This window comes from Myotis lucifugus, unplaced genomic scaffold, assembly GCF_000147115.1.
Source record: "Myotis lucifugus unplaced genomic scaffold, Myoluc2.0 scaffold_308, whole genome shotgun sequence".
NCBI lineage: Eukaryota > Metazoa > Chordata > Mammalia > Chiroptera > Vespertilionidae > Myotis > Myotis lucifugus.
This window is the reverse complement of record NW_005871356.1, coordinates 675,282-701,199: the sequence shown is the minus strand read 5'-3', so window position 1 is coordinate 701,199 and position 25,918 is coordinate 675,282. Positions and strand designations below refer to the sequence as shown.

General features: G+C 40.8%; 1 protein-coding gene across 1 annotated transcript; it reads right to left on the bottom strand.

Annotated features, from left to right (window-relative positions):
* Positions 1 to 1,635: 1,635 nt before the first annotated feature.
* Positions 1,636 to 19,510, bottom strand: LOC102429627 (alcohol dehydrogenase 6). Its single transcript, XM_006100290.3, has 9 exons — positions 19,493 to 19,510; positions 17,488 to 17,589; positions 15,499 to 15,631; positions 8,780 to 8,867; positions 8,442 to 8,658; positions 7,040 to 7,300; positions 5,670 to 5,805; positions 2,904 to 3,042; positions 1,636 to 2,262 (listed from the first exon to the last, which is right to left on the bottom strand). The coding sequence occupies exons 1-9, from the start codon at positions 19,508 to 19,510 to the stop codon at positions 2,238 to 2,240; spliced, it is 1,119 nt and encodes a 372-aa protein (XP_006100352.1). The 3' UTR covers positions 1,636 to 2,237.
* Between the last annotated feature and the right edge of the window lie 6,408 nt (positions 19,511 to 25,918).

Sequence of the window (25,918 nt, the reverse complement as noted above, 5' to 3'; positions counted from 1 at the left end):
GCGACAGTGGATGGGTATACAATGATGTGGGTCATCACCTGAACTCGTGTAATATTTCTGGCCATGTATCAACAGAAAGGAGAAAAAGTCTGCATTTGTGACTGGATACAGAGTTTTGCAATGCGCTACAACTTAAAGAGACATTCGAAGCAGCTTAAAGAAGTGGGCTTTATTGGGGTAGAATGTAGGTGCTGTTGACAGCAAAACATTTTTGGGCAGACTCAGACCCCCCCAAGACCTGAAGACTTCTCCAAGTTCTCAGTGTTAGTAAGGTTAATTCCCACAGCAGGGCAGGGGCATGCTGAGCTGCCCTCAGGGAATAGAGGCACAGAGCAGAGCAGAGCAGAGTTGGGCGTCCTGCTCAGACTTGGCGAGATGGAGAAGGAGAGTGCCACTTCCTTGTCGGCAGAGGCATCCTGGTAGGGCATGCCCTATTCTGAACCCTCTGTCTTTGTTAAAATACTCTTTATGATGATCAGAGAGGGGGCCGCCAGCAGTGGCAGTCCACTGGGAGCCAGGCCCTTCTCTGATTCTAATGCAGACAGCAGGTTGAATAAAACCAATATACAAGCCATTTTGTATTCCTAGGTGGGAGGAGGGAAGGCCTTAGATACATCTGTGCTTGCATAAAGCGTTGAGAATAAACAGCATGTCAGGTGCAAAAACAAATTACTAGTTGGCATTGAAGTTAATCATTTTTCCTTGCTTAGTTGTCCGTTCTCTCATTAGGACTCGAAGGGTTCTGCTGGAGGCTAAGGGTTGAAGGAGAGCCCTTGCTCCCACTGGTGACACAGTTTGGAAGAGAAAGAATACGTCTGATAGCACCTATCCCCTCTATTTGTAGGAGGCAGGTACCCTGAAGGAAAGGCAGGGTGCCCACCTCATGATGCTTCTTCTCAGTGTGGGAATCAGAGTCTCATGAGAGCCTTTTGACACCTGTGGTAGCCGTGACTGCAGAGATAGGCTAGGGATGTAGCTCACCTTTCTGGCTGATCTTAAATCAGGAAGCGACTGGACTAGGTAAGACATGACATCTCCTCTCCTGGTTTCCCGAGGTCTGTTGAGGTCTGCTGACCCACGGGACGCCCGTCTGATCTAGGGGCTTCAGATCTAGGGGAGCCCAAACTGCAGCAGAAGTGACCTTAACTAGGAAGGGAGCTCTGGTGTGTGTGCTGGAGAAGAGGGTTTGAAAGAGACTATCTGGGGAATAGGGAAGAAGTCATATCCCACGAGGGCTCAATCTTAACCCAGGTTCTAGGAGCATTACGAAGGAGTAGGGCAGAGAAGGGACAGGGGTAGAGAGCGATTGGATGCCACAAATCACTGCTGGATCTTGTCTTTATCTCATCTACTTCTTGAAGGAAAGAAACTATGATACACATTAGTAGTAACTACACACTATCCCCTCTTCCCTTGGAAAGTGGAATAAAAGCCAGTTTTATTGTTTAATACCACAGCGGCCTCCTAGGACGCATGGATCCTGGTAATTAATGACGCCCCTTTTCTTTCAAGCCCCTTTTTCTTCCTGCTGAATTTTAGATGGCTTGGCTATGAAGACAGGTGACACAAACTGCTGCGAGCTAAATTGTCCTGGCCAATTAAAGAAGAACTTAAAGTTCCTTTGGCAATCCACGAGAGAAGAGGTGAGTGCCATAGAAGTATTTTAAGTGATGGTTTGAGGCTGGGTTATATAAGATGAAACACCAGTAGAAGTTTCTCTGGGGTGAGTAATACTGAGAATGAAGTACTTAGTGTTTAACTGGGATTTATTTAAGTTGATGTAATAAAGTCCCCTTCCCCCCACCAGCTTGCTTTAACCTGAATGTTCAATAAACTCATGAGTGGTGAGTTTTGTTTCTTCGGTGTGAAATGAGTGGAGTTTCATGGGGTTGAGAGACATAGTGTGCAAAGAAACAGGGGCCCAGAGGTAGAGGCAACTATGAAAATGGGAGTATCTTGGGGTGACTGTTTGTTTGAAGGGTTTGGAATTGGGTGATTCAAATCAACCCTAAACTAGCTCTAACAGGGAGACGTTCCTGGGTGGGATTGGGTGACATAAGACCAATTTTGATGAGGTGTTGAGAGCAGAAGTCAGATATGAGCCCACTACTGAATGAATCAGAGGCAAGAACATAGAAACAGCGCTATGTGGATAATTCTTCTAAGTCATGGAAGTTTTACAGGATGCAATTTAGTTGGTGAAATATGCCGCAGGTCTTGCGTTCATTACATTGTACTTAAAATAATAGGACACAGCGAATACTGAAAAAGAAAAGAAAAGAAAGAAAAAAATAAGTTGAAACATTTCTAAAGCAACATTTGTGTTTGGGATTTCATATTTTCACTTTGTAGACCAGTAAGTAAGTTAGATTCCTTCTGTTCATGTTATGTGAAAAATGGAGAGATTAAATCAGTGTGAGATTTTCTTTTCAAAATGACACCCAGCTCCAAGGGTGAGGAACATGTAAGCAGGTCTGTACCCTGTGGGGAAGGCCAGTGTCCAGTTGATGGCTGGAGTTCTGTTTGTGGGCCAAAGATAGGTGTCAGAATTTAGAATTCTAGGGATAATTTCCCCCTTGGAAATAGAACAACTATGGCCTCTTCATAACCTATGAACTCAAACTTGAGCTAAACTCATTGGTTAATGTGTCATATAAAAAATGCCAACTTGGAAATAAAATACGAATGGTAAGGGTAGATGAGCACTTAAATATTTTAAGGATTACATTGATAGACTGGGAATAAATTAAAGAGGGAGAGGAGATGCTTTACAGACTCCTGAAACCTTCTTCGCTTGTCTGCATGTGGTTCACCAGCCACGACTTCCCTTCCCTGCCTCCGACTCCCACACCCCTTTCCCTTGCCCCAAACACTCAGACATAAAGGTTAGCGGAAGAACTTGCCATTTTCCGGTTTTCATGAATTCAACGGCTTCGTTGATTTTATCAAGCTTCATAGTATGGGTAATCAGTGGATCTAGATTAAACTTCTTTGCCATATAATCTGAAACCAGTCTAGAGACGCTCTCTCTGCTTTTCCAGCCTGGAAATACAACAGATTAACAAGAGATTTTATTCATGAGACTCACTCTACACGAAGGGCCAGGTGAACTGCTGGAGGTGTTGGCTTTGACTGAGGAAATCTAAGGATTTCCCATTAACTTGTCTCAGTCATCAGGAGAATCCCTGTCCCAAACATATACCCTGTTCTCCTGAAAGTCTTGAGACCTCTGGTGCTATAGAGAATTTACTGAAAGCAAGTGGACTGTGGACCTTATCTCAGATGTTTTGGTGTCAGGTTGCACTGCCTGGGAGCTGGGAGCCCACATCTAATGTACAGGGTGTCCCCAAAAAGAGTATTTACACTTTAAGAGCTGATAGCTCAATTTTGAAAAGGAAATGTATTTTAATAAACACTGCCTTTATAATTATTCAAAGTGTGTGAATACATTTTTTTGGAGGATATCCTATACAAAAAACAAAAACAAAAAACAAAAACAAAAAAACAAGGCCAAAGTCTTGGGAACTATGAAAGAAAGCAATTCAAAGGTCAGGAATAGGACATTTCGTGTGTTGTTTTGGTCTGCAGTTTCATGAAAGAGCCAAATATCTTAAGGGAAGAGAAGAATTTCCGCATGGCAGTGATCTCAGTGACAGTTTTTGGAAAAAAGAATGTGTACACAGCAAGATAAGAATAAAATGTTTTTTCTGGAAGTAAGAATGGCACAGGGAAAGGTGGGGTCAGCCAAGGGAACAGAAACTTAGCGTAGTATTTTCTCTGTTTTCATAATTTTCAAAAAATACTATTTTTACATTTAGGACTGTGCTAAGCGACATGCCAGCAAGTCACCACGCAGAAGTGGTGGTCTGCTTGTTTCTGGGAGGGGTGAGTGTGGTGTAATTGTGCAAGGAAGCAAGTGTCCTAAGCAGCTCATCCTTTGACGGGATCTTGGCATTTACGTGCTTTTCTTGGTTCCAGCCTGGGCCACGTTCTTCAGTCTTCCCACCTATTCCCCAAATTACCTAAAACTATTCCAAGGAATGTATTTTGCATTTAAGTTGGTCTCTGATATATATAATCAAGAATTCTAATGTGCTATATGTCATGGCATGAAGGGCTAGTGTATTTTTCTATTTGTCTTAATCTTTTTTTCAAAAATTGAGATATCACTGACATATAACATTGTATTAGTTTTCAGCGTACACTATAATGATTTGATGTATGTATATATTGTGAAATGATTACTATTAAACTAAGTTTAGTTAACATTCATCACCACACAGTTACAATTTTTTTTTTCTTGTGATGACAGTTTTTAAGATCTACTGTCTTTGTTTTTATGTTTTGCTTGGTGATATGATAAAGCATTTTCATATCTATATAAGGAACACTTTCACTTTTTTTGTTTTGTTTTGTTTTGTTTCTTCTTTCAACCAAACAATCCAAAAAGGAAGGCCCCAGGAACACAGACTAGGCCAGGCAGTGTTTCTTAACAATAGCAGTAATGGCATTTTGGATGGGAAAAGTCTTCCTAGTGTATATTGCAGGAAGTTTAGCAGGCCTATTCAACACCCATTTAATGCTACCTTTAATTGAAAACTATTGAACCAGAGAAAGGAATTAACCTAATGATAATTATGTGAATGTTTAAGTAGCCAGTGACATAGTTTCTTTATGAGGATTATTTAAAATATTGGTGACCTTATTTTACAAGAGTTAGCTGAGTATATGTATTTGTAATCAGCAGTTGTCTGTAAACACAGTAGAGGGAAACAACAGTGTGTTTGTCCAATGATCCCAAATGGAGGAACTGGAAATACAGTCTAAACTGGATTTTTGCCTTTTCCCCTGGCTCTGTCATTTATCTACTTTTTGTAAAATACCTGTAAGAAAACCCTACCATAGCTAATTTGGAGGCCACAGCTAGCTCACTAGTCTAAATAATGCAGATGGTTCCTAATTCTCATCTCTTTTGCCCAAGAATTCAGATTGCCCAAAAATCTCTGGCTAAATATATTTTTTCTTAAATATCAGATTAGTTGTTTATAAGCACAGGATCCTAAACAGATTTATTTAATTTAGCTTCTTTATTCTTTTTCATAAAAGACTTCTAAAATATATAAAATTTTAAAATAATGTAAAAATCAAAGTACTTTATGATTTTTTCTCAAAAAATAAATCTTATTTTCTTGTTATCAGTAGTATTTCTTTTTAGTCATAAATCTATTATGTTTAATATAATTTGAGTTGATATAATGACAACTCAGTTGTTTCATATAAGATTTACATTGTTGAACAATGACCGCTAATGGTTCAATATATCCTTCAAAGAACGCCAGTTGGCAGGTATATAACTCAATTGAAGTATAGTTATTGATCACAAAATTGCCTTTCCTTTTCAGTTTAGAATTTGCATTAAACTTTGGACATTGGCTTCTTCCCCAATCAATTTTTTAAAGTCTTTTCTCTCTCTCTGCGAGAAAAAGCTTACCAAGAGACAACTGTAGATATCCAATATCCATCTCCCTGTATTGGATATTTGTGTTGAAACAAAAACTGTAGTCTAAAGCTCTTGTTTTATGTGCCTTCTCAAGCATTTATGATATATTTATCTATTATGCCATCTCCAAACCCCCACACATTTCCACTCTTCCTTGCTTCATCCATACCTCCAAAAACAGATCCCTTCAAAGAACGTCCCGAGAAGAACAAGTAGCCATTGATGTTGAGCTGGACACCATAATCCAAGAGCCCAACAATCACGCAGACTCCATGGCTCTCATGGCATGAGGCCAGGGCAGCTGCCTGTTGGAAAGCAATGCAAGACAATGCAGGGGTTAAAAGATGTGCCTCAGAGGTAGAGACTTAGTCTAAATCTCAGCTTGACTGCTGAATGGTCTGTGACCTTCGTTTATGGTTCTCTCTGTCCTCATTTGAAATAACATTTTTCTTACAAGGATATGCTGAAACATGAATAAGATATTGTGTACTGCCAAGTATGTATAGTATTTGGCATTTTAGATTAAACAGATAGAAATTTAACAATTAAAATACTAATATCTATGGTAGTAATACTACTATCACTACTGCTACTACTAATTTTAATAAGAACCATTACTGATACTGATGGTTAGAGATGACATCTTTTCAACATAAAAGGGTACAATTGGATATTTGCATTACAACATGTATTAGCAAAGCAATCAACTAATGTTCCCATTAATTATTTTGAAAGGCTATTTCTCAGAGCCTGACTGTCTGTGGGAAAGATTGTGAGAAAGGTTTTCCTGTATCTTTTAACAGAAGAGGAGATTTGTGGGCAGTGAGGAGTGAAACGATTTTGTAAGCTGAAGAAAGGACCTCGGCTGGAGGAGGCAGTTCTTGGGTTTCCATTCTTCTGGTGGAGCCGTACAACCCAATCTTTACATTGCTTCTACAAATCTCCCAAGAAAGCAAGTCTCAAGCTGCAAAATAATTTCTTCTCCATTCATATTCTCTTACATCAACCACGTTTAGCCAGAAAAACAACATCTTTCTCCTTTATTTTTGAAATGAGTCTATTTAGTCAAGATTGGTAAATATTTTCCTTGGAAGCTTCTCTCAGATCCAACCTGAAAGACTTTGCTGTGAGTGCAAAGCTCACATTGCTTTATAGGCTCATTCATCCAATATTGTCCTTGTCCTGCCTAATCTTCTGGCTTAGAAATTAAGTTACTGGGCTTCTGCTTGTTACGAAATAATCTGTTGAGAATTCTTAACAAGGCCTTTCTGTCCTGCTTATTGGATGTTGTCTGCTTATTTGAAGGGACTGGCATGATTCCCTTATGTCACTGAGGGGAGAGAGAAGAAAAACACAGTATGGGAGTTCTAGGGGAATGAATAGATTTGTAGGAGTGGACAGAGGATATCAGGTGGGATGTCATGAGCACAGGAAAATCAAATAGAGGAATGTGGAAGAAGTTTTAGAATTTTTATTCAAGTAAAATCTAAAGTGATGATTGGTAGAAATTTGGTAATTTTCATTCAGAGGATTACATACCACCATTTCTGGATTTCCAATGACCTCAAAGCAAAATTCCACACCAGCGCCTGTCATTTCAACTAAAACATCTTGGATGGGTTTCTTAAAGTCTTGTGGGCTGATGCACTCAGTGGCGCCCACTTGCTTCGCCTTCTCAAATTTGTCTTTGTTGATGTCCACCCCAATGATCCTGGCTGCTCCAGCCGCTTTACAGCCCATGACAACCGACAGGCCGACTCCTCCAAGGCCAAACACCGCACAGGTGGAGCCTGGGGTCACCTGAGCCCATAAAAGCATAAAACAAAAGCAAAGAGAACACACGCACATTCACTCAGTTGGAAAGACCAAGTCTGTATATACTGTTTTGAGATGTAAGCAAAGGATATTTTCAATTAAAACATATTATAACTAAAGTTGTAATTTCTCAAGGTATTTCTAAATGTGGAATACTTTTTTGCCAGAGGAGCAAAAAAATTACCTGCAAATAGAATATTTCAACCGAGGAATTAGCATGGATAGGAGCAGTTTAATGACCTTTCTTTGAACCTTAAGACTTATTTGGCTCAGTATTTACTTAATTTAGGATATTTTGAGTTCTTTAAAACAATCTCCAAATTCCTGCAACCCTTCCTTTCTCTTTCCTTGGGAATATCTGTAATCTTTCCATTACTTACATTGTCAATGCCTTATGAAGGCAAAGGCTTATTTCTTATTGGGTCCCAAATGAGACTAATTTAAATTGAATCCCTTCTATCCTATCGCTTTGTATGGTATTGGGATTAATGAAAATTGGGGGGAAAAAGAACTAAAATTCAACAGCCAATTAAACAGTGAAGCCGGGCAGGATTGGGTGATGTTCCAAAACAGAAGTGTAACAGTAACCCACTCAGTCAGAGTGGGGCTGCCTGACCAATCTGTTTTATATAGCAACACCCCTTTCATGAGTTGATCTTTCTACTCTCCTTTTCTTTTCATGAGCATGGATCACCACCTGATGCATTATACAACAGAATAGAAGCTTGATGAGTTTTGATAGCTGCTAAATTCCTACACCTGCAACAGTGAATGACTCCATAAACATTTGTTGAATGAAAAAAAGAATGAACTGGAATATGGAAGACACATAGCCATTTTGTGACTGTTATGTTTAACTCCAGTAATTCCTCATGTCTCCACTTGTGAATGGCATCCAGACATAATTTGGCATTTACTACTGACTAAGAGGGAATGGGACAGATGTTGACGAGGGTATGGGATGACGAGGGTATGGGGTGACTAGATTGTAAAGAACTCAGGGATGTTTCAAGGCAGGTTTGTGATTCTTCCTCAGGTTGAATGATCAGATATGGCCTAGATGCATGAGGCCTATCAACACCATATACCAAGAGTTCCAATCACAATGGGTATAAACACTTCTCACCTTGGCAGTATTGATTGCAGCACCGTACCCAGTGGAAAAACCACAGCTGATGAGGCATACTTTCTCCAGAGGAGCCACTGCATCGATCTTGGCAACTGAGATTTCTCTTATCACTGTGTATTCAGAGAAGGTGCTCGTATTGGCAAAGTGATATATTGGTTTTCCCTTGCAGGTAAATCTACTGGTACCATCAGTCATCAGGCTGGTATACGACTGTCTTTTATAGACCAAAAAAAAAACAAACAAAAAGTTTTTGTAAGTTTGAATTAGCAAGCTTATATTCCTTCCAAGGACATTCAATTAATTTTTCAAAAAGAAAATATTTAGTAAAAACTTACTTGAGTTGTATACAATAGTTGTCTTCAGAATTAAGGCATGAGGCACAGTCTCCACACTGTGGTAGAAAGAGTGTGATAACTTTATCACCTAAGAGAACAAAATCATTTAATACGATGTTATCTTTTAAAGTAAAGAGATAGCTGTGTCTCAAAATGTAATCAGCAAGGCACCCAGAAAAAATATGATTCCTGAGAGCAATTTCCACATTCAAATGTGCTGATACTGTGGAGACTATGAAATACTTACAAAAAGAAGGAATGTCTTTGGCATCTGGGTCTCCCTGGGCTCAGTGCTAAATCCCTAGGAGCTGAACCCAGATTTGCCTCCTTTGTAATTTATTCTGAATCTTCAAATAGTAGCCATTAAGCCAAATCTTATCTTTAATTTTCCCACTAACTTCTGGTGTCAGGAATTGGGTTTGTAAACATGGATACCACATGTTCACAATATAAGCTTCTGGATCAAGGAAAAAGGATTGCCTATGCTGTGCTATGTATTTTACATCGGTTCTTTCTTCTTGGCCATGGAGACTAAGGTAAGTAGATTTCTTTAGTAATATTCAACATATAAGGAGAAGATCAGAATAACTTGCCTAAGATGGACTTTCTGACTGCTCCAGTGTCTATCACTGTAAATTAAAGTAAGTTATTTCATATTTTTAGTTAAAAGCCTTTGTAGGATGTAGTTCTTTTATTTTTTAGTTTTTAAAAAGTAACACAGACATACATATGGTAAGAACTTAAACTGCACAAATGTGGAGATTAGCCCCAGTCTCCACTTCCCTTTCCCCCACCCTAGAGACAAGTACTCTTCTCAGGGTCTATGGTATTTTTAAAGATATAACCCCTTTAAAAATGCAAAGGCTAGCATATTATTTACCCCGTGGTAGGCCTTGGTTTTTGCATTTCTTTGTTAATTTTCATCTGAGGATATTTTTTCCATTGATTTATAGAGAGAATGGAAGGGAGCAAGCGAGCTGGCGGGGGGGGGGGGGGGGGGGCAGAGAAATCGATGTGAGAGAGACCCATTGATTGGTTGCCTCCTGCACATTCCCAACCAGGGCCAGGGAATGTGCAACCCAGGTATGTGCCCTTGACCGGGAATCGAACCCTCAGTCTTTTTGGTGCACAGGCTGATGCCCTAATACTGAGCAACACCAGCCAGGTCTAGGTCTTGGTCTTTTACTTAACAATATAACTTGGAGGTTTCTCATTTTAGTACATATAGCACTCTATCATTTTGTTTAAAAGTTACATGGAACTTTGTTGTATAGATATATCATAATTGATTTAACTGGTCTCCTGGACATTTAGGTTATTTCCTGTCTTAAAATTTTTGTTTTGTTTCATGTTTTCCCGACATGATAAATAACAATGCAATAAATATTTGGTGCACATCTGGGCGATGGTAGGCAGAATTTCTAAAATGGTCCTCCAAAGACATCCTGTCCTAATCCCCCGAAACTGAACTCATTGTTACTGTGACGGTGAATATGTTTATAGAAAGAGGTGCTTTGCAGATGTATTTAAGGGTACTAATCTATTGACAGGAAAATGGGGAGTACCCCGGAATCTTTAGGCAGACCCCGTGATCACATGAGCCCTTGAAAGGACCCCAGAGGAAAGCAGGAGAGAAAGACAAAGCAATTCAAAGCACCGGAAGGATTCGATGTGCTATTGTTGCTTTGAGGCAAGTGGGTGAAGGGGCCACATAGGAAGGAATGTGAGCAGCTTCAAAAGCTGAGGGTGATCGGTCAATCCTACAACCTCAAGGAACTGGATTCTCCAGAGTCTCCAGACAAGAACCCCGCTGGCCAAAACCTTGATTTCTACCTTGTAAGACCCTAAGCATAGAACTCAGTCCAACCCACCCAGACTTCTGACATACAGAAACGGAGATGGTAAATTTGTTTTGTTTTAAGCTGCTAACTTTGCAGCGATTTTTTTTTTACATCAACAATAGAAAGCTACGACATGGGTATATATCTATGGAACAACTTTCTAGAATTGGAAGTATTGGGTCCAAATTAGTTGCATATAAATCAGTGGTTCTCAACCTTCCTAATGCCGCGACCCTTTAATACAGTTCCTCATATTGTGGTGACCCCCAACCATAAAATTATTTTCCTTGCTACTTCATAACTGTAATTTTGCTACTGTTATGAAACGTAATGTAAATATCTGATATGCAGGATGTATTTTCATTGTTACAAATTGAACATAATTAAAGCATAGTGATTAATCACAAAAACAATATATAATTATATATGTGTTTTCCGATGGTCTTAGGCGATCCTTGTGAGAAGGTCATTCGACCCCCAAAGGGGTCGCGACCCACAGGTTGGTGACCCACAGGTTGAGAACCGCTGATATAAATGATGTTACATATTGCCAAATTTAAAGTTGTATAAAATTACTTTTCAAATAATAAGCTACAAAGAAGTTGGTTGCCTACACTCTTATCAACCTTACATATTATCAAACTTTTAAATCTTTCCTAATCTGTTAGGTAAACAATGTTTTACCATTGTATTTAAAAATTATATTTATTTAATATGTATATATTTTCCCCTCCATACTAGATTGTGTATTTCCTTTGCCCATGATACTGCCAGGCTGTTTTTTTTAATTGCTTTAAAAGAATTCTTTTTTTTTTCTCCCTTTGCCTCTGTACCTCCATCTGTACAATAGGGGAGGTTAATAGTACTTACTTCATATATTTGTGATGAGAACTAAATGAGCTAGTATTTGCAAAGTGCTTGGAACAGCATCTGGTTCTTAATAAATGCTAAGGGTTTGATAAATAAAGAACTTTATAAATGTTGACTGTTTAGTGTTTAATATCCGCTTTCCCTTTTATGATTGGTGCTTTGAGTGGGTCAGATGGGAACCACAGCAGGAAATAATTTCTTTATGGAGGCTGTCACTATTTTTTGTCTGGACAATTGTATTGAACTCCTAAGGGGTCTTGTTTCTAACCTCCTCTCTTTCCAGACCCTCTCATCTATTGCTATTGGTAGCTCTGGTCATTTTGCTAGTTTTTAAAAAAAATGTTGATGGCTTTCTATTTTCATTGTGAGACTTCACTAAGTTTCTGCCAGAAATACCTTTCCTAACTATACATCTGCCATGAGATCTATAAACTAAACCAACAAGGCACAAGAGAAAATGTCTTTGAAGACTTAGCCAGGAGTAGCTGCTGATCAGAGTTTTCTAACTTACAATTGGATTTAAAAAATTTTTTAATATCATGTGAAAATTGGATTAAATGAGTAAATTTTTCATATGTCCTCCTTATTAATAAAGTGGCTCACCAGGTTAAGTTAATTTGCATTTTATTTTATTTTTAAAAATCTTTATTGTTCAGATTATTACAGATGATCCTCTTTTTCCCCCCCCATAGCTCCCCTCCACCCGGTTCCCACCCCACTCCAGGCCTTCCTCTCCTCCCCACCCCCCGCCACTGACCTTGTTCATAGGTGTAAGCTCTTTGTCCAATCTCTTCCCGCACCCCCCACAACCCCTTCCCTCTGAGGATTGTCAGTCTGTTCCCTTTCCATGCCCCTGATTCTATTACATTCTTAGACTGTTCTGTTCATCAGGTTTTTTATTCATTTGATTTTTAGGTTCACTTGTTGATAGATATGTATTTGTTGTCACTTTGTTGTTCATAATTTTGTATCTTTATCTTTTTCTTCTTCTTCCTCTTCTTAGAGAATACCCTTCAGCATTTCATATAATACTGGTTTGGTGGTGATGAACTCCTTTAGCTTTTTCTTATAAAGCTCCTATAGCTTTTTCTTATTTGTAAAGCTCTTTATCTGACCTTCAATTCTAAATGATAGCTTTGCTGGGTAGAGTAGTCTTGGTTGTAGGTTCTTGCTATTCATCACTTTGTATATTTCTTGCCACTCCCTTCTGGCCTGCATAGTTTCTGTTGAGAAATCAGCTGAAAGTTGTATGGGTACTCCCTTGTAGGTAACTAACTATTTTTCTCTTGCTGCTTTTAAGATTCTCTCTTTGTCTTTTGCCCTTGGCATTTTAATTATGATGTGTCTTGGTGTGGCCCTCTTTAGATTCCTCTTGTTTGGGGTTCTCTGCACTTCCTGGACTTGTAAGTCTATTTTTTTCACCAAGTAGGGGAAGTTTTCTGTCATCATTTCTTCAAAAAGGTTTTCAGTATCTTGCTCTCTCTCTTCTTCTGGCACCCCCATAATTCGGATGTTGGTATGCTTGAAGTTGTCCCAGAGGCTCCTTACACTATCTTCATATTTTTGGATTCTTTTTTCTTTTTGCTTTCCAGTTGGGTGTTTTTTGTTTCTTTGTATTTCAAATCTTTGACTTGATTCTTGGGATCCTCTAGTCTGCTGTTGGGAGTCTGTATATTATTCTTTATTTCAGTCAGTGTATGCTTAATTTCTGATTGGTCCTTTTTCATATCCTTGAGGGTCTCACTAAATTTCTCGGAGGTTTCTAGAAGATTCTTGAGTAACTTTATAACCATGGTTTTGAACTCTATATCCAGTAGTTTGCTTTCATCCATTTCTTTCATTTGTGATTTATTTCTTTGCCTCCGCATTTTGGCTGCTTCCCTGTGTTTGTTTCTATGTACTGGGTAGCTGCTAAGTCTTCTTGAGTTGATAGAGTGGCCTTGTGTGGTTGGTGTCCTATAGAGCCCAGTGGCTCAGCCTCCCCAGTCACCTGAGGTGGATGCTCTTGGTGCACCCCTTTGTGGGTTGTTTGCACAGTCTTGTCGTAGTTAACCCTTGGTTGCTGTTGGTATCACTGGGAGGAATTGACCTCCAGGCCAATTGGCTGTGATGACCAGCTGTGTCTACACTGGAAGATCTGTTGTGCAGGAGACTCCCTTATGGGGCAGGACTTGCTTCAGTGCGGCTTTGGTGCTCACTGAGTCTGCCACTTGAGTGTGTCTCTTATGGATGTGAAGAGTTGTAATCTGGGATGGTCTCACTCTGACCACTGGGTACACTGGCTCTTGGATCTCCAAGGAAGTGCAAGGTCAGCCACTGTCTGGGGCCGCCCAGCAGGAGCTACAGAGACATCTGCAGATTCCTCCTCTTTGTTTTGGGTTTGGAAGTGCTCAGATGAGGCCCAGCTGTGAAGCAAGGCAGGCTGCTGCTGCCGGGTCTTGACCCTTCTTTTGGAAGCTCTGGGGCTCTCTGACCCAGCTGCAGTTTGACAGTTTTAGGCAGAGAAAAGACAGGCCATTCATATGCAAAAGCTGATGCGCACAGCTTGGGTGGGGCAGGTCTCTGGGAATCACCAGGGCAGAGCAAACAGCAATGGCTGCCAGTCAGCCCTGCACCAGAGAGGTCCCTGGGTCTCCACATCCTGTGCCCCCCGTGCAGGAACAATGATCGCTGCGAGCACCTCTGAGAGAAAGCCGCCCTCTCATTGCTGTCCTGATGCCAGACAGTCCAGTTTCTCCCTGTATGTGTCTGTGCCCCCAGAGTCTCATCCAGAACTGGAGTTCAGAGCAAGCAGGAACTTGTATCTCCCTCCCAATTAAAAGAGCAGCACATCCAGGTGCCAGCACTTTCTGCACCTCCGCACCTCCTACCAGTCTCAATGCACCTTCTTTACCTCTCTAGTTGTGGAACTTCCACTCAGCCAGCTTTCCTGTGGTTCTGGGTGGTATTTGTTCTGCCTTTTAGTTGTAATTTTGATGTGGTTGTGAGAGGCAGCAAGTATAGGTGTTTACCTATGCCACCATCTTGGTTCTTCCTCTAAAAGTATTCTTTATATAATAAAGATATTTGCCCATTTAAAAATTTGTTTACTGATTTGGGGAGGGTATTTTTATTTTTTAATCATTACCAGTGGATATGTTTTTATTGATTTTTAGAGAGAGAGGAAGGAAGAGAGAGTGAAACATGGATATGGGAGAAAAACATTGATCGGTTTCTTCCCGTACACACCTTGACCAGGGATCGAACCTGAAACCTAGGTATGTGCCCTAACCAGAAATTGAACTTGAAACCTTTTGATGTATGGAATGATGTTCCAACCAACTGAGCCACCCAGCCAGGGCTGGGAGAGTAATTTTTATAAATGGAATTTAAAAAACTTTTTATGTTGTCAACTTTATATATTATTTACATCAGCTGTGTTTTTTTTCTAATTAAACTTTCCTTCTCTTTTCTGAAATAATACAATGTTCTTTTAGTTTTTTTCCCACATTTAATTCTAGGATTCATATAGCATTATTTTTTTAATATAAAGAATTCAATAGCAACACAATTTTCCCCCTCTCCCAAAGACTATCAAGTTGTTTCAGTGTCATTTATTGAATAATCATGTTTTCCTCCTCAAATTTAAAAGCCAGACCTAATTCTGCATTTTACTCCTATGTATATATTTGATCCAGTTCTGAGCTCCTTCTCTATTTGGTTCCACTGTTCGACTATTTATCATATGCTTCATTTAAATAAATTATTCAACACTTCACTTCTTTGTGTACATTTTTGTTTAATTTATACTTTGAGGTTCTGTTTCAGTGCATTTTAGTTCTTGTCCTTATTAGTATCAAAATATAAATGCAAAGGATATATACATTTAGTATTTTTCTATAACATAATTATTATTTTTCTAACAGACGGTCAACATTTCTCCTTTCATGTCACTTGATCTCATATTTCCCTGATGTAAGTTCCAGGTTGCTGCTAATTCCTAACTCCAGGTACCAAGTCAGTTCATACCTGCTTTCACAGTGCTCACTCCTTCTCCCACACTCTCAACGATTCCAGCCCCTTCATGGCCCAAAATGATGGGATACTGCATTTGATTCTCCAACATTTTAATCTCTGTACCACAGAGCCCCGTGGCCGTGATCTGTATGGAAGGCAAAGAGTAATATAATTTTTTCTGTCTCAGATAAAGGTGTTTTAGACTTGTTAATGTTTTAAATCTTTTTTTCTAGGTTGATATGCTGCATATTTCTTAGTTTTATTTCTAATAATTTTATTGTGTTAATTTGTTTAAAGCAATGCAATGTTTTTTTATTAGGTAATTTCAGAATCAAAATGATGATTTTAAAACTTACTGGGGAGGTCAGTATAGGTTCAGTAAGAGACAGTTGTAAAACCACAGTGTGACATCAAATATCTTACTTTGTCCTTCATTGGAGCGTCGGGGTACGAGTGTGGAGAAAGAGCAATGATCGAAATGAAGGAATTGGAACACAGGAAGGAAAAAGATGCTATCTTCTATTATAGTTGTGTTATTGGTACAAGTCATAATCCCACTTTTTTCGTGTAAACCAGCCAGACAGTTTAAAACGGAGGCACTCTGGAGCAGTGGTCCAGAAAGGCTGAAATCCTGGCTATGCCCTTCTTAGCTGTGTGACCTGGGATAAATTATTCTTTATGAGTGTCAGTTTCTTCATCTCTAAATTTGTGTGAGGTTAGTTGCATGCACACACACACACACACACACACACACATACACACACACTCATCAAGAATTGAAATCTATTGAAATTTGCTCATGTAAAAGGGGGACTACTGGAAGAATACTGCAAAATTGCTTATCATCCAACTGTGGAAGTGCAGTTAGGCCTCACGATCTAGAATCCATCAAGCAGACTTTGTCTTCAGATCTACACTCTGATTCAACATGTGCATACTACTTTCTGAAGACAGACTTTTTCTTATTTCTCACCCTTATGTATATGGTAAAAGATGGTGATCAGTTCTGAGCCCTTCCAGCCTCTTCAGTGCCTACCATCTCCTGCTTTACTCAGTCTCTGTATCTTGTTCAAATTCATGGGTGAGAGATTCATATTTGTAGCTTGTCAAATAATGGTTGTATACCTTTAAGTCCGGGTCTTAATCTGGCTGTGTAAGTGGTGACCCTGTGGGTAGGAGTGAGTGGGCCATGTGGCCTCCTGTGCACTCTGCATGGACGCAGGCCTGAGAAGACTCTGCGAAGGGGCATGGATTGCACAGGTGACATAGAAAAGGACTGCCTCTTTGTAGTCCATTACAAACAGTACTTATTCATCATATTAAAATTAAATAATAACAATGAAGTCAGGTGGACAATGTTCTGGTCTGGTGGCCCCTGGTGGAAATGTAAAGACTCTCATGACCAGACTGCACCCCAAACCGATTAAATCACAAATTCTGAATGTCTGGGGTGGGACCCAGTTATCAGCATTTTTCAAAGCTCCCAGGTGCTTCCAAATGTGTAACCAAAGTTGAGGAAAGTTGTTGACATCTGTGTTCTTACTCTAAGCTCTGTGACCAGTCATTACACCTCAGTGGATTAAAATTTTTTCATCTATAAAATAACAGGTATTCCTAACCTGACCTCCCAGGGTTTAGACTTGATTTATCTTTAATCAAACACATTTTTTCATATATCAGATTTCAAGATAATTTAAATATCGTGAAGAATGTCATAAACAAATATGAAAGTACAGATTAAAATATGGTCAGTGGTAGAAACTTCTTTTAAGTAGTATTTAGTACTGCAGCTGTGAATAAATATCCTTTGGGCAGTTAGCCTATGCCATATCTCCCTAACCTTTTCTCTGGTTGGACTTAAAGACAGATGGAAATGTTTAATGAAAAAGAAATAGAAGATTTTGTAGTTTTCTTTCTGAATTTAACGTTGTGAAAATAATGTATAACTTGCAGTGAACAGGTCTGATTTTTGGTGTGGAAATGTGTATTTTTTCTTTTTACCTTTATGCGAACTTCCTTTGCCTTTGGTGGGGCCACTTCTACCTCCTCAATGGAAAATGGTGCACCAGCCTTCCAGAGTACGGCTGCTCTGCACTTGATCACCTGGGGGAAGGGAAAATGGGGTAGAAAGGGAAACGCTTTAGGCTTGGGAGATGGATTCTATAGTAATGATTATTAGAAGGTTTAATACACTTAGGTCTTCCACACTCAAGCAAAAAAAAAAAGTCATTGCTTAAATATATTCTGTGTGTAGCCTCTTGGACCTCAGTTCAACTTTTCTTGTACTATCAGTCTCCTCATTCAAATTAGTTTTGCAATACTAACTATATTTATATAGTGCTACACAATCAAGAGGATAGATGCCATACTTTTGATCTTGAAGCTGTCCAGTGGCTGTCTCCGGGTAGGAATGGCATTGCAGTGTGGGAGTTATTTGTGATCCTAGGTGTGGGAGAGAGTCAGTTTTGGGGTGGAGGGAATGGAGAACATCTAGTTGTGGCAATTCATCAAATGGTGATGGTCACAGGCAAATTGAGGTTGGAGAGGTTCTTGGTGGCAAGGTAGTTCTTTTTCTGATTTCAGCTCACCACTGTTCTCACTATAAATTCTCTTTCTATGTGGTCTCATCTATTTTTGTAGATTCTACCACCACCTTTATGTAGACGACTTTGACAGCTTGTATTTATGGACAGACATCTTTAAGCTCCAGACTCATTTATTCATCTGCTATTTGAATGTCCTCAGGTATCTTAAACTCAACATGTTAAAATATGAACACATCATTATTTCTTTCTCTTGTCCCCACCCCTTGCTGCCAGTGGTGGACATTACCCATAATCTGCTCCTCCCTCTGCACTCTCTATTCCAATGTGTGGCCATGTAACCTATTCATTCACCCAAGAAAGAAACCTGGGAAGTAGCCTTAATTTTTATCTAAATCTAAAACTTTCTGGAATCTGTCTGCTCTTCTCCATTTCTCCAGATACTATGTGGTCCAGGTCTTTACCTTGCCTTTTACCTGGCTTGGGTTCATCACCTTCAAATCCACCCTTTATATCATTGCCATTTGAACTATAATCCTGACCATGCTAATCCCCTACCTAAAAATGTTATGGCTACCAATAGTTTATCAGGATCTGTTGACATGGTCTGTCAGACTCTCCATGAGCTTCTCCCTATCCATCTCTCCAGCCTTATTTCTGGTCACTTCCTGCCTCTGAAGTTACCCTCCTGGCACAAAAAATATTTTGGAGATTCTCAAAGGGGATATTTTTCTTTCTCCTATGTTTCACCTTGATGCTAAGTGTCCCCTCCTGTGGAAAGTCTAGCCAGCTTAGGAGCACTTCCTCTCTCTCTTTTGCTAGCCTTGCACACTCTGTTTGTTTGTAGTAGTATAAGGCAGTTCATTTTTAGAGGATAAATTGTTTACCTGTCTCCCCCTGCTGTTTTAACAAAGCAGGGTATTATTGTAAGGTAGTGGTGCTGAAGGTGTAGTCCCAGACCAGCAGCATCAATATTTGCAAATTATTGGGTCCTACCCCCAAACTTACTGACTTAGTTACTCTGGGGCGGGGGGGGGGACGGGGGGCAGGGGACGGGGGAGGCGGAGGGGAAGGTGAGGCACCAGCAACAAGTTCTCCAGGGTGTTGCTGTAAAAAACACTTGCGCACTCTTATAATTATTCTTTTATAATTACTCTGTCTCTCCATGAGATCTTTGAAGGAGGGGATGTGTCTTCAACTCTGGAAAGTTCATATAGGGCTTGATATATTGCTTATGGAAGGACTGAAAACACCAAGGAAAGGCAAAACACATACAGGGAGTACAAGCAAAGGGAAAGGAGGAGAGGAACTAAGATTAAGACAGTCTTTCACCTGTAGGAGTACAGAGACTAGTTGGGGGATGAGGTGGTGTTAAATAGACAAGCACACAAATGGACGCAATTGTGACATGACATAAAGAAAGCTGTACTAAAAAAAAAAAAAAAAAAGAAAGCTGTACTTACTTTCCCTGTAGTACTCATGCTGACCTTCTTCGTGGTCTTCTTGCCACAAATGAGTATATTGGGAAAGGGAGATTCTGGTTACAACTTTCACTGTGGAAAGTCCAAGAGTACACAGGTCACTGGTTGATCAAGAGGCTGGGTCCTGCGTTTTTGTATAATCTTGTCATTGATATGCCTGAAACTCAGATTGTCCTATTTCTTATCAGGAACAGACTTAGCTCAGTGAAAGTGAAAAGTGGAATTGTGCAAAGTATTTTCTCTTTCAATAATATATAATTAGTATTGCAAAACTAATTTGAATACAAAGACTGATAATACAAGAATAATTGGGTTGGGGTTTGAAAGGCTTCATACAACATATATTTAAGCAATGATTTAAAAAAATTTTTGGACTAAACCTAATAATCATTAGTGTTAATATGTACTCTGTTGAATTTTAAATGTGGTCTTTTAAATGTACAAGTTTAAAATTTCTAATAGAGTGTATATCTTATTTTTATCTTATTTCTCAAACATGATATGATCATTTGTGTCTCTAACCTTGAGTAATCCTTTTTATTTTCCAAATGTGTGTCCCATTGTTGAGGAATTAGGATGCTACTACATCGTTTTATCTAGTAGTTTAGCATAAGCTCCTCACGTCTTGATATGCCCAGCTGGTTACTCAGATAAAGTGAAACCAGTTTGCTTAAGGAGCCTTACAATCAGGATTTGGATTTGAGAAAATCTCTTTATGTGAATGAACTAAGAGAGTCCTGACCAAGACCCAGGATCCTGGTGAACAATGAGGACAAGGAAATACATTTCCAAAGAAGGCAACACCAGTGGGCAGGTTTTAGTTAAAAGGAAAGAGAAGAATAAATGCTCTTTCTGGGTCAACTGCTTTTTCTGGGTCATATGATTTTTCTTCTTAGGGTGTTGATATGGTGGTTCATACTGATTAATTTCCAAATGTTGAACCAGCCTTACACACCTGGAACAAATCCCACTTGGTGTATAATTCCTTTTATATTTTGCCAGATTCATTTGGCTAATGTTTAGCTAACGATTTCTGTGTCTATATTCTTGAGAGTTGTTGGTGTTATTTTTCGTTCTTTGCACTGTCTTTGATTTTGGTGTCACATTTATACTAACTTCATAAAATTGGTCCCTCGTCTTCTATTTTCTGGAAGATATGGTGCAGAATTGGTGTTAATTCTTTAAATTCTCCAGTAAAACCATCTGGATCTACAGGTTTTCTTTGGGGGGAGATGTTTTAAAATATGAATCTATTATCTTAATATTTATAGGGCTATATAAATGATCAATTCACATTTGGTAAGTTGTGGTAGTTTGTGAGTTTTGAGGAATTAGTCCATTTCATCCCTGTTGTCAAACTTATGTGTGTAGGGTTGTTAATAGTATTCCCTTATTATTCGTTTGTGTCTGCAGCGTAGTAGTGCTACTCCCTGTTTTACTCCTGATAGTGGTGAGTTTTCTCTTCTTTCTGTTTTTCTTTGTTTTGCCAGAGATTTGTTAATCTTATTGATCTTTTCAAAGAACCAGTTCTATTTCATTGATTTTTTTCTCTCTTTTTAATTCCTTTGATTTCTGCTATTATTTTCTTTTCTTCCTTCTGGTTGTTTTGACTCTTATTTCTGAGATCATGCAGTTTGAGCATGGTTTATTGATTTGCAACTTTCCCTCTATCCTGATGTAAACGTCTAGTGCTACAAATATTGGATTCAGTGCAGCTTTAAGCTGTGTCACACAAATGTCAAGATGTTTTTTCACTTTCATTCAGTTCAACGTATTTTTAAAATTTTTCCTCGAGCCTTCTTCTTTGAACTACAGATGATTTGTGTGTTGTTTATTTTCCAAGTGTTTAGAGCTTTTCCTTTTATTTGTTACTGATTTCTAGTTCAATTTCTGTTATTGATTTCTAGTTCGATTCCATTGTGGTCAGATGACACTCTGTATGATTTAGGTTCTTTTACAGATGTTGAGATTTGTTTCATGGCTCAGGATATCTTGGGATATGTATTGTGGGTGCTGGAAATGAATATGTATTCTGCTGCCTTTGGGTGGAGTGTTCAGAAATATCCCTTAGGTCCTTTTGGTTGACAGTGTTGTGAGTTCTTCTATTCTTTGACCTTCTTTCTGTCTAATTCCTTTTTCAATTTTTCAAAAGGGATATTAAAGCCTTTAACTAAAACTGTGCATTTGTCTATTTTTTTCTTTTAGTCCCATCAGATTTTTCCCCAGAAGTTTGCAGCCCTGGTGCATACACATTTAGGATTGTCATCTCTTTTAGGTAGATTGCCCTTTTAACATTATACAGGGTAGTACAAAAGTAGGTTTACAGTTGTTCATATGGAAAATAATACAATTAATAAATAATAATAATACAAGAATAAGCTCGGTGTTTTGCATACTCACAACTATAACCTACCATTGCCCCATCCTGTATAATGTTCCCCTTTGTCTCTGATAACTTTATTTTCTCTGCAGTACACTTTTTTTCCTGATATTAATATAGCCACTCCTGCTTTCTTTTGACTGTTTGTATGATATATTTTTCATCTTTTTTCTTTTAACTTGCCTATATACACAGTGAATTTCTCAAAGACAACATACACTGAGTCAGGTTTTTAAATACACTCTGCCAATCCCTGTCTTTTTAAAACAGCTGTATTGTGGTATAATTCACCTATTGTGCAAGTCACCCATTTACATTGAATGGTAATTCAATTTTTTTTTGTACATTCACTACAGTTAGTTTTAGAATACTATGTTAGTGTCTGGAAGGTAGTGGGGTTACTCAAATATTAACTCTTACTCCCCTTTCCAGGGCTAACATCCTCCCAACAGGACCTGAAATAGCGAACCAGCCGGCATCTGTTGTAATGGATTGTGGGTCCATCTCAATCAGCTGGTGCCCGTGCCTTTCAGGCTGATAAATATTTTGAATATTACATCTGCCCATCATGTTCCCTGTGTAGAATCTGTTCAGTTATAGTGCCAGGCATGACAAATTAATACATTATGAATTAATAAATTGGTACCTAGTTTATCAAATTTTCATGAGTGTGAGTCATGTGACTCAGCCTTCAGGATCCACGCAAACTTGGGCATACTCCTTGAAAGGGTTCTTGAACTTGCAAAGCAGAGACATTTCTAGACCCAAGACAACCTCATCATATTTCAGAATCCCATGTAGCTGGGACTCCGCATTCTCCTGGATCTGCTCCCTACCCACCTGAAGGTAATGTAACACACCAGGAGCACTGGTGGGGCAGCACCCACAGAAACAGCTGACTCACTGTGACAGCAGCGTTCCCACTGCACTCGGAGACGCTTTCACGGCTCAGGAAGGTGGAAGAAATGGCTGGGAAGTTAGAGTGTTGTGGTTCTTATACAGTGAAGTTTGTTTCTTTCTCATCTTCCCCTCTTTCACTTTCCTCACCTCTCCTTGCAAACATGCCTACGTTTCAAGGTTAACGCTACGTGATGGTTTTAGAAGACAGGCCCAAGGACTCTGCACTTTACCTGCTGAGATATGTGGGCCCAGCTTGGCTTCCCATTTTAGAGCAGACACAGCAGTGCATGGAGCAAAGGAAGGAATTCACAGTGCCCTCCCCGGGCTCGAGCCCAGGCATGTGCTGTCTTTGCTGGCGCCCACATTTCCCATGATCAGTTCTCATGTTCCCGTCTGAGATGATACTAAGGCTGTTCTCACCTCCCCAGTAAGGCAGGAGTTTGCCCTGTACTCTTACCTGCGGGTGGTTCTGCCCTTTTAGTGGTAAGCAGCTCAAACACTTTGTAAGTTAACCCATTTAACACTGGAAAATTCTTCTTTAGACTGAGACCAAATAGTCTTAAGAGTTCACTCATGTTTCTACTTCTGTGGAAAACACAGGGCAGTTCTTCCCCCTCCCACAGGGGCCCTTCTTCCCAGAGGCTTATACAGAACAGGTGGTGGCCAGGCTCTGGGAGCTGGGATGGTGTGGGGGCGGTGGGCCCCTCACAGGCCTGCCCTGAGCCCCGCTCTGCAGCCCCGGGACCTCTGCGGGTTCCCAGTTCCCGCTGGCTCCGCAGGGGACCCTGCGGGGTACTCGTCTGCAGCCACTTCCGGAGCTGGCGTTCTGGAGTCCTGCTCCGTGTTTACGGAGAAGCCTGCGGGAGCCCTGGAAATGGATGCCACCAGAGGACACATCGCTGAACCAGCTGAGCACGCAGTGCCCTCCGCAGCCTGCCTGCCTCCCAGGCCTCTGCCTCCAGCTCTTCCCAGGCTGCCCTCCCGCTGCTGGGATGTCTGTGGCTGAGCTTCTCTGCCAGGACCAGCCCCTGCCCCTCCCTGTGGTGAAGAGTGGCCGGGCCCTGGTGTCCTGACCCATTTTCCTCTCCTCTCAGCCAGATTCCTGGCACACGGATTCCTCCGTGGGCTTCTTTTTAAGGGAGGTCATGAGGGGAACTGACAACTGGGATTCCTGGTCTCCTTGATGGGAGCTCCCCAGCCGCACTCAGTGGGAGAGCAGTGGGAGAGCTGAGCTGATGGGAGTTCAGGGGAGCAGCGGCGGAGCCCCCCCTTATGAAATCTGTGCATCTTTCCGGGCAGGTGTGCACAGAAGAGCATTTTCTGAGCCTGCCCAGCACCATCCCACACAGCAGTTCTGCGAGCTGGCACAGCGTCCTGAAAGGATTAGCCAAATCCTCTCCTGTGAGGGCAGAGCTGCGGGAACCCCACCCGCCCCTCTTTCCAGCCAGGCCCCTCACAGGGCTTGGCAGAGTCAAGGGTCAAAGGCGGGCCCCAGCCTGCCACCGCCTGAGCTGCCTGCTGGAGAGGAAACCTGGGAACAAAGGCCAGGGTGAAACCTCACCCTGAATGCTTGGCGTTGGCTGAGCAAACGTTGTTCGGCTCATGGTGACTCCGGGTGACTAGCAGTTGCGTGCTGCTCAGTGTTATAGTTGCTTAGCTGTTTCTGCTATTCAGAATGATTCAGCAATAAACTCGGGTCCTTTCCCTGTGCACACCAAGGCCCTTTTCTTACTGGCTCGGTCTCAGCGTTATCCTTATTGTCATTTTCTGAGTGTTTGTCGGCGTGATGAGCACTTCCACACACACGGCCTCGCTTAGGCTCCACAAGCCTCGGAGCAGGTGTGGTTTCCTGGCCCGGAAGCTCAGAGCATTGAGTGTGTTGCCACAGCACTTAGCAGTCGTGGCTGGAGCAGATATTTCACCCAGTTCTCCTGGCTGCAGTGACCTGTCCTCCCTGCTGTCCTCTGGGCCTGGGGTGAGCAGAGTCCTGGTCGGGGTCCATGAGAGAAGCTGTCACTGAGGGTGAAGGGTCAGGGCTGTGAGAGGAGGGCTGCCGCTCCGAAGCGGACAGGACCCCGTGGAGCGCACACACTCAGGGACGCGAGGTGGTGTCGAGTGTGCTCAGCGTGACAGTCCCCATTGCCTGGGACTCTCCTGGGTTTAGCACCAACTTCCTGCGTCCTGGGACCCCCTTGGTCCTGGGCAAACACACGTGTGGATCATACTGTGCCCCTTGGCTCCGCCTGAATTTCTGGAGGCACCTGCAGGGCGGGAGAGTCTTAGCCCCAAGCGTTTAGGGGAGGTTCTGGGACTGCACAGTTGATTTCTGCAAAACAGTTATTTTTTTTGAGCCTGGACTTTAGGTCATTTTGTCCCAAGTGGCTACATTTTAAATATTTAAAACTGAACCTTTGGTTGCCAATGGGAACCTATTTAATAATAATCCTGTTTGCTACTGATTATGATCCAGGGAGTATAGGAAGTGCTTTACCATCCTCACCACTGACCCCCAGTGGTAAATTTCCCTCTTATTATCACTTTTGCTGCACCCTAGAAGTTTTTTTTTTTTAAATATATTTTTTATTGTTTTATTGCTTAAAGTATTACAAAAAGTATTACATATATCTCCTTTTTTCCCCCCACCCTTGACAATCCCCTGGCCTCCCCTACCCCCAATGTCTTATGTCCATTGGTTATGCTTATATGCATGCATACAAGTCCTTTATTGATTTTTTAACAGAGAGGAAGGGAGGGGGATAGAGAGTTAGAAATATCGATGAGAGAGAAACATTGATCAGCGGCCTCCTGCACACTCCCTATTGGGGATATGCCGCAACCAAGGTACATGCCCTTGACCAGAATCGAACCTGGGACCCTTCAGTCTGCAGGCCAATGCCTTATCCACTAAGCCAAACCGGTTAGGGCGAAAGTTGAAGTTTTAATACGTTGTATTGTCATTCTCATTTGTCTCTCTATATCTTTTTAAAAAATATTTTTATTGATTTCAGAGAGGAAGGGAGAGGGAGAGAGAGATAGAAACATCAATGATGAGAGAGAACCATTGATCGGCTGCCTCCTGCACGCCTCACACTGGGGATCAAGCCTGTAACCCGTGCATGTGCCCTGAC

Coding starts and splice junctions, on each gene's coding strand:
- LOC102429627 (XM_006100290.3), bottom strand. Junction 8,659..8,779: donor AACTATTGTATACAACTCAA/GTAAGTTTTTAC, acceptor GGTCTATAAAAG/ACAGTCGTATACCAGCCTGA. Junction 3,043..5,669: donor GAAGGGATCTGTTTTTGGAG/GTATGGATGAAG, acceptor TTGTATTTCCAG/GCTGGAAAAGCAGAGAGAGC.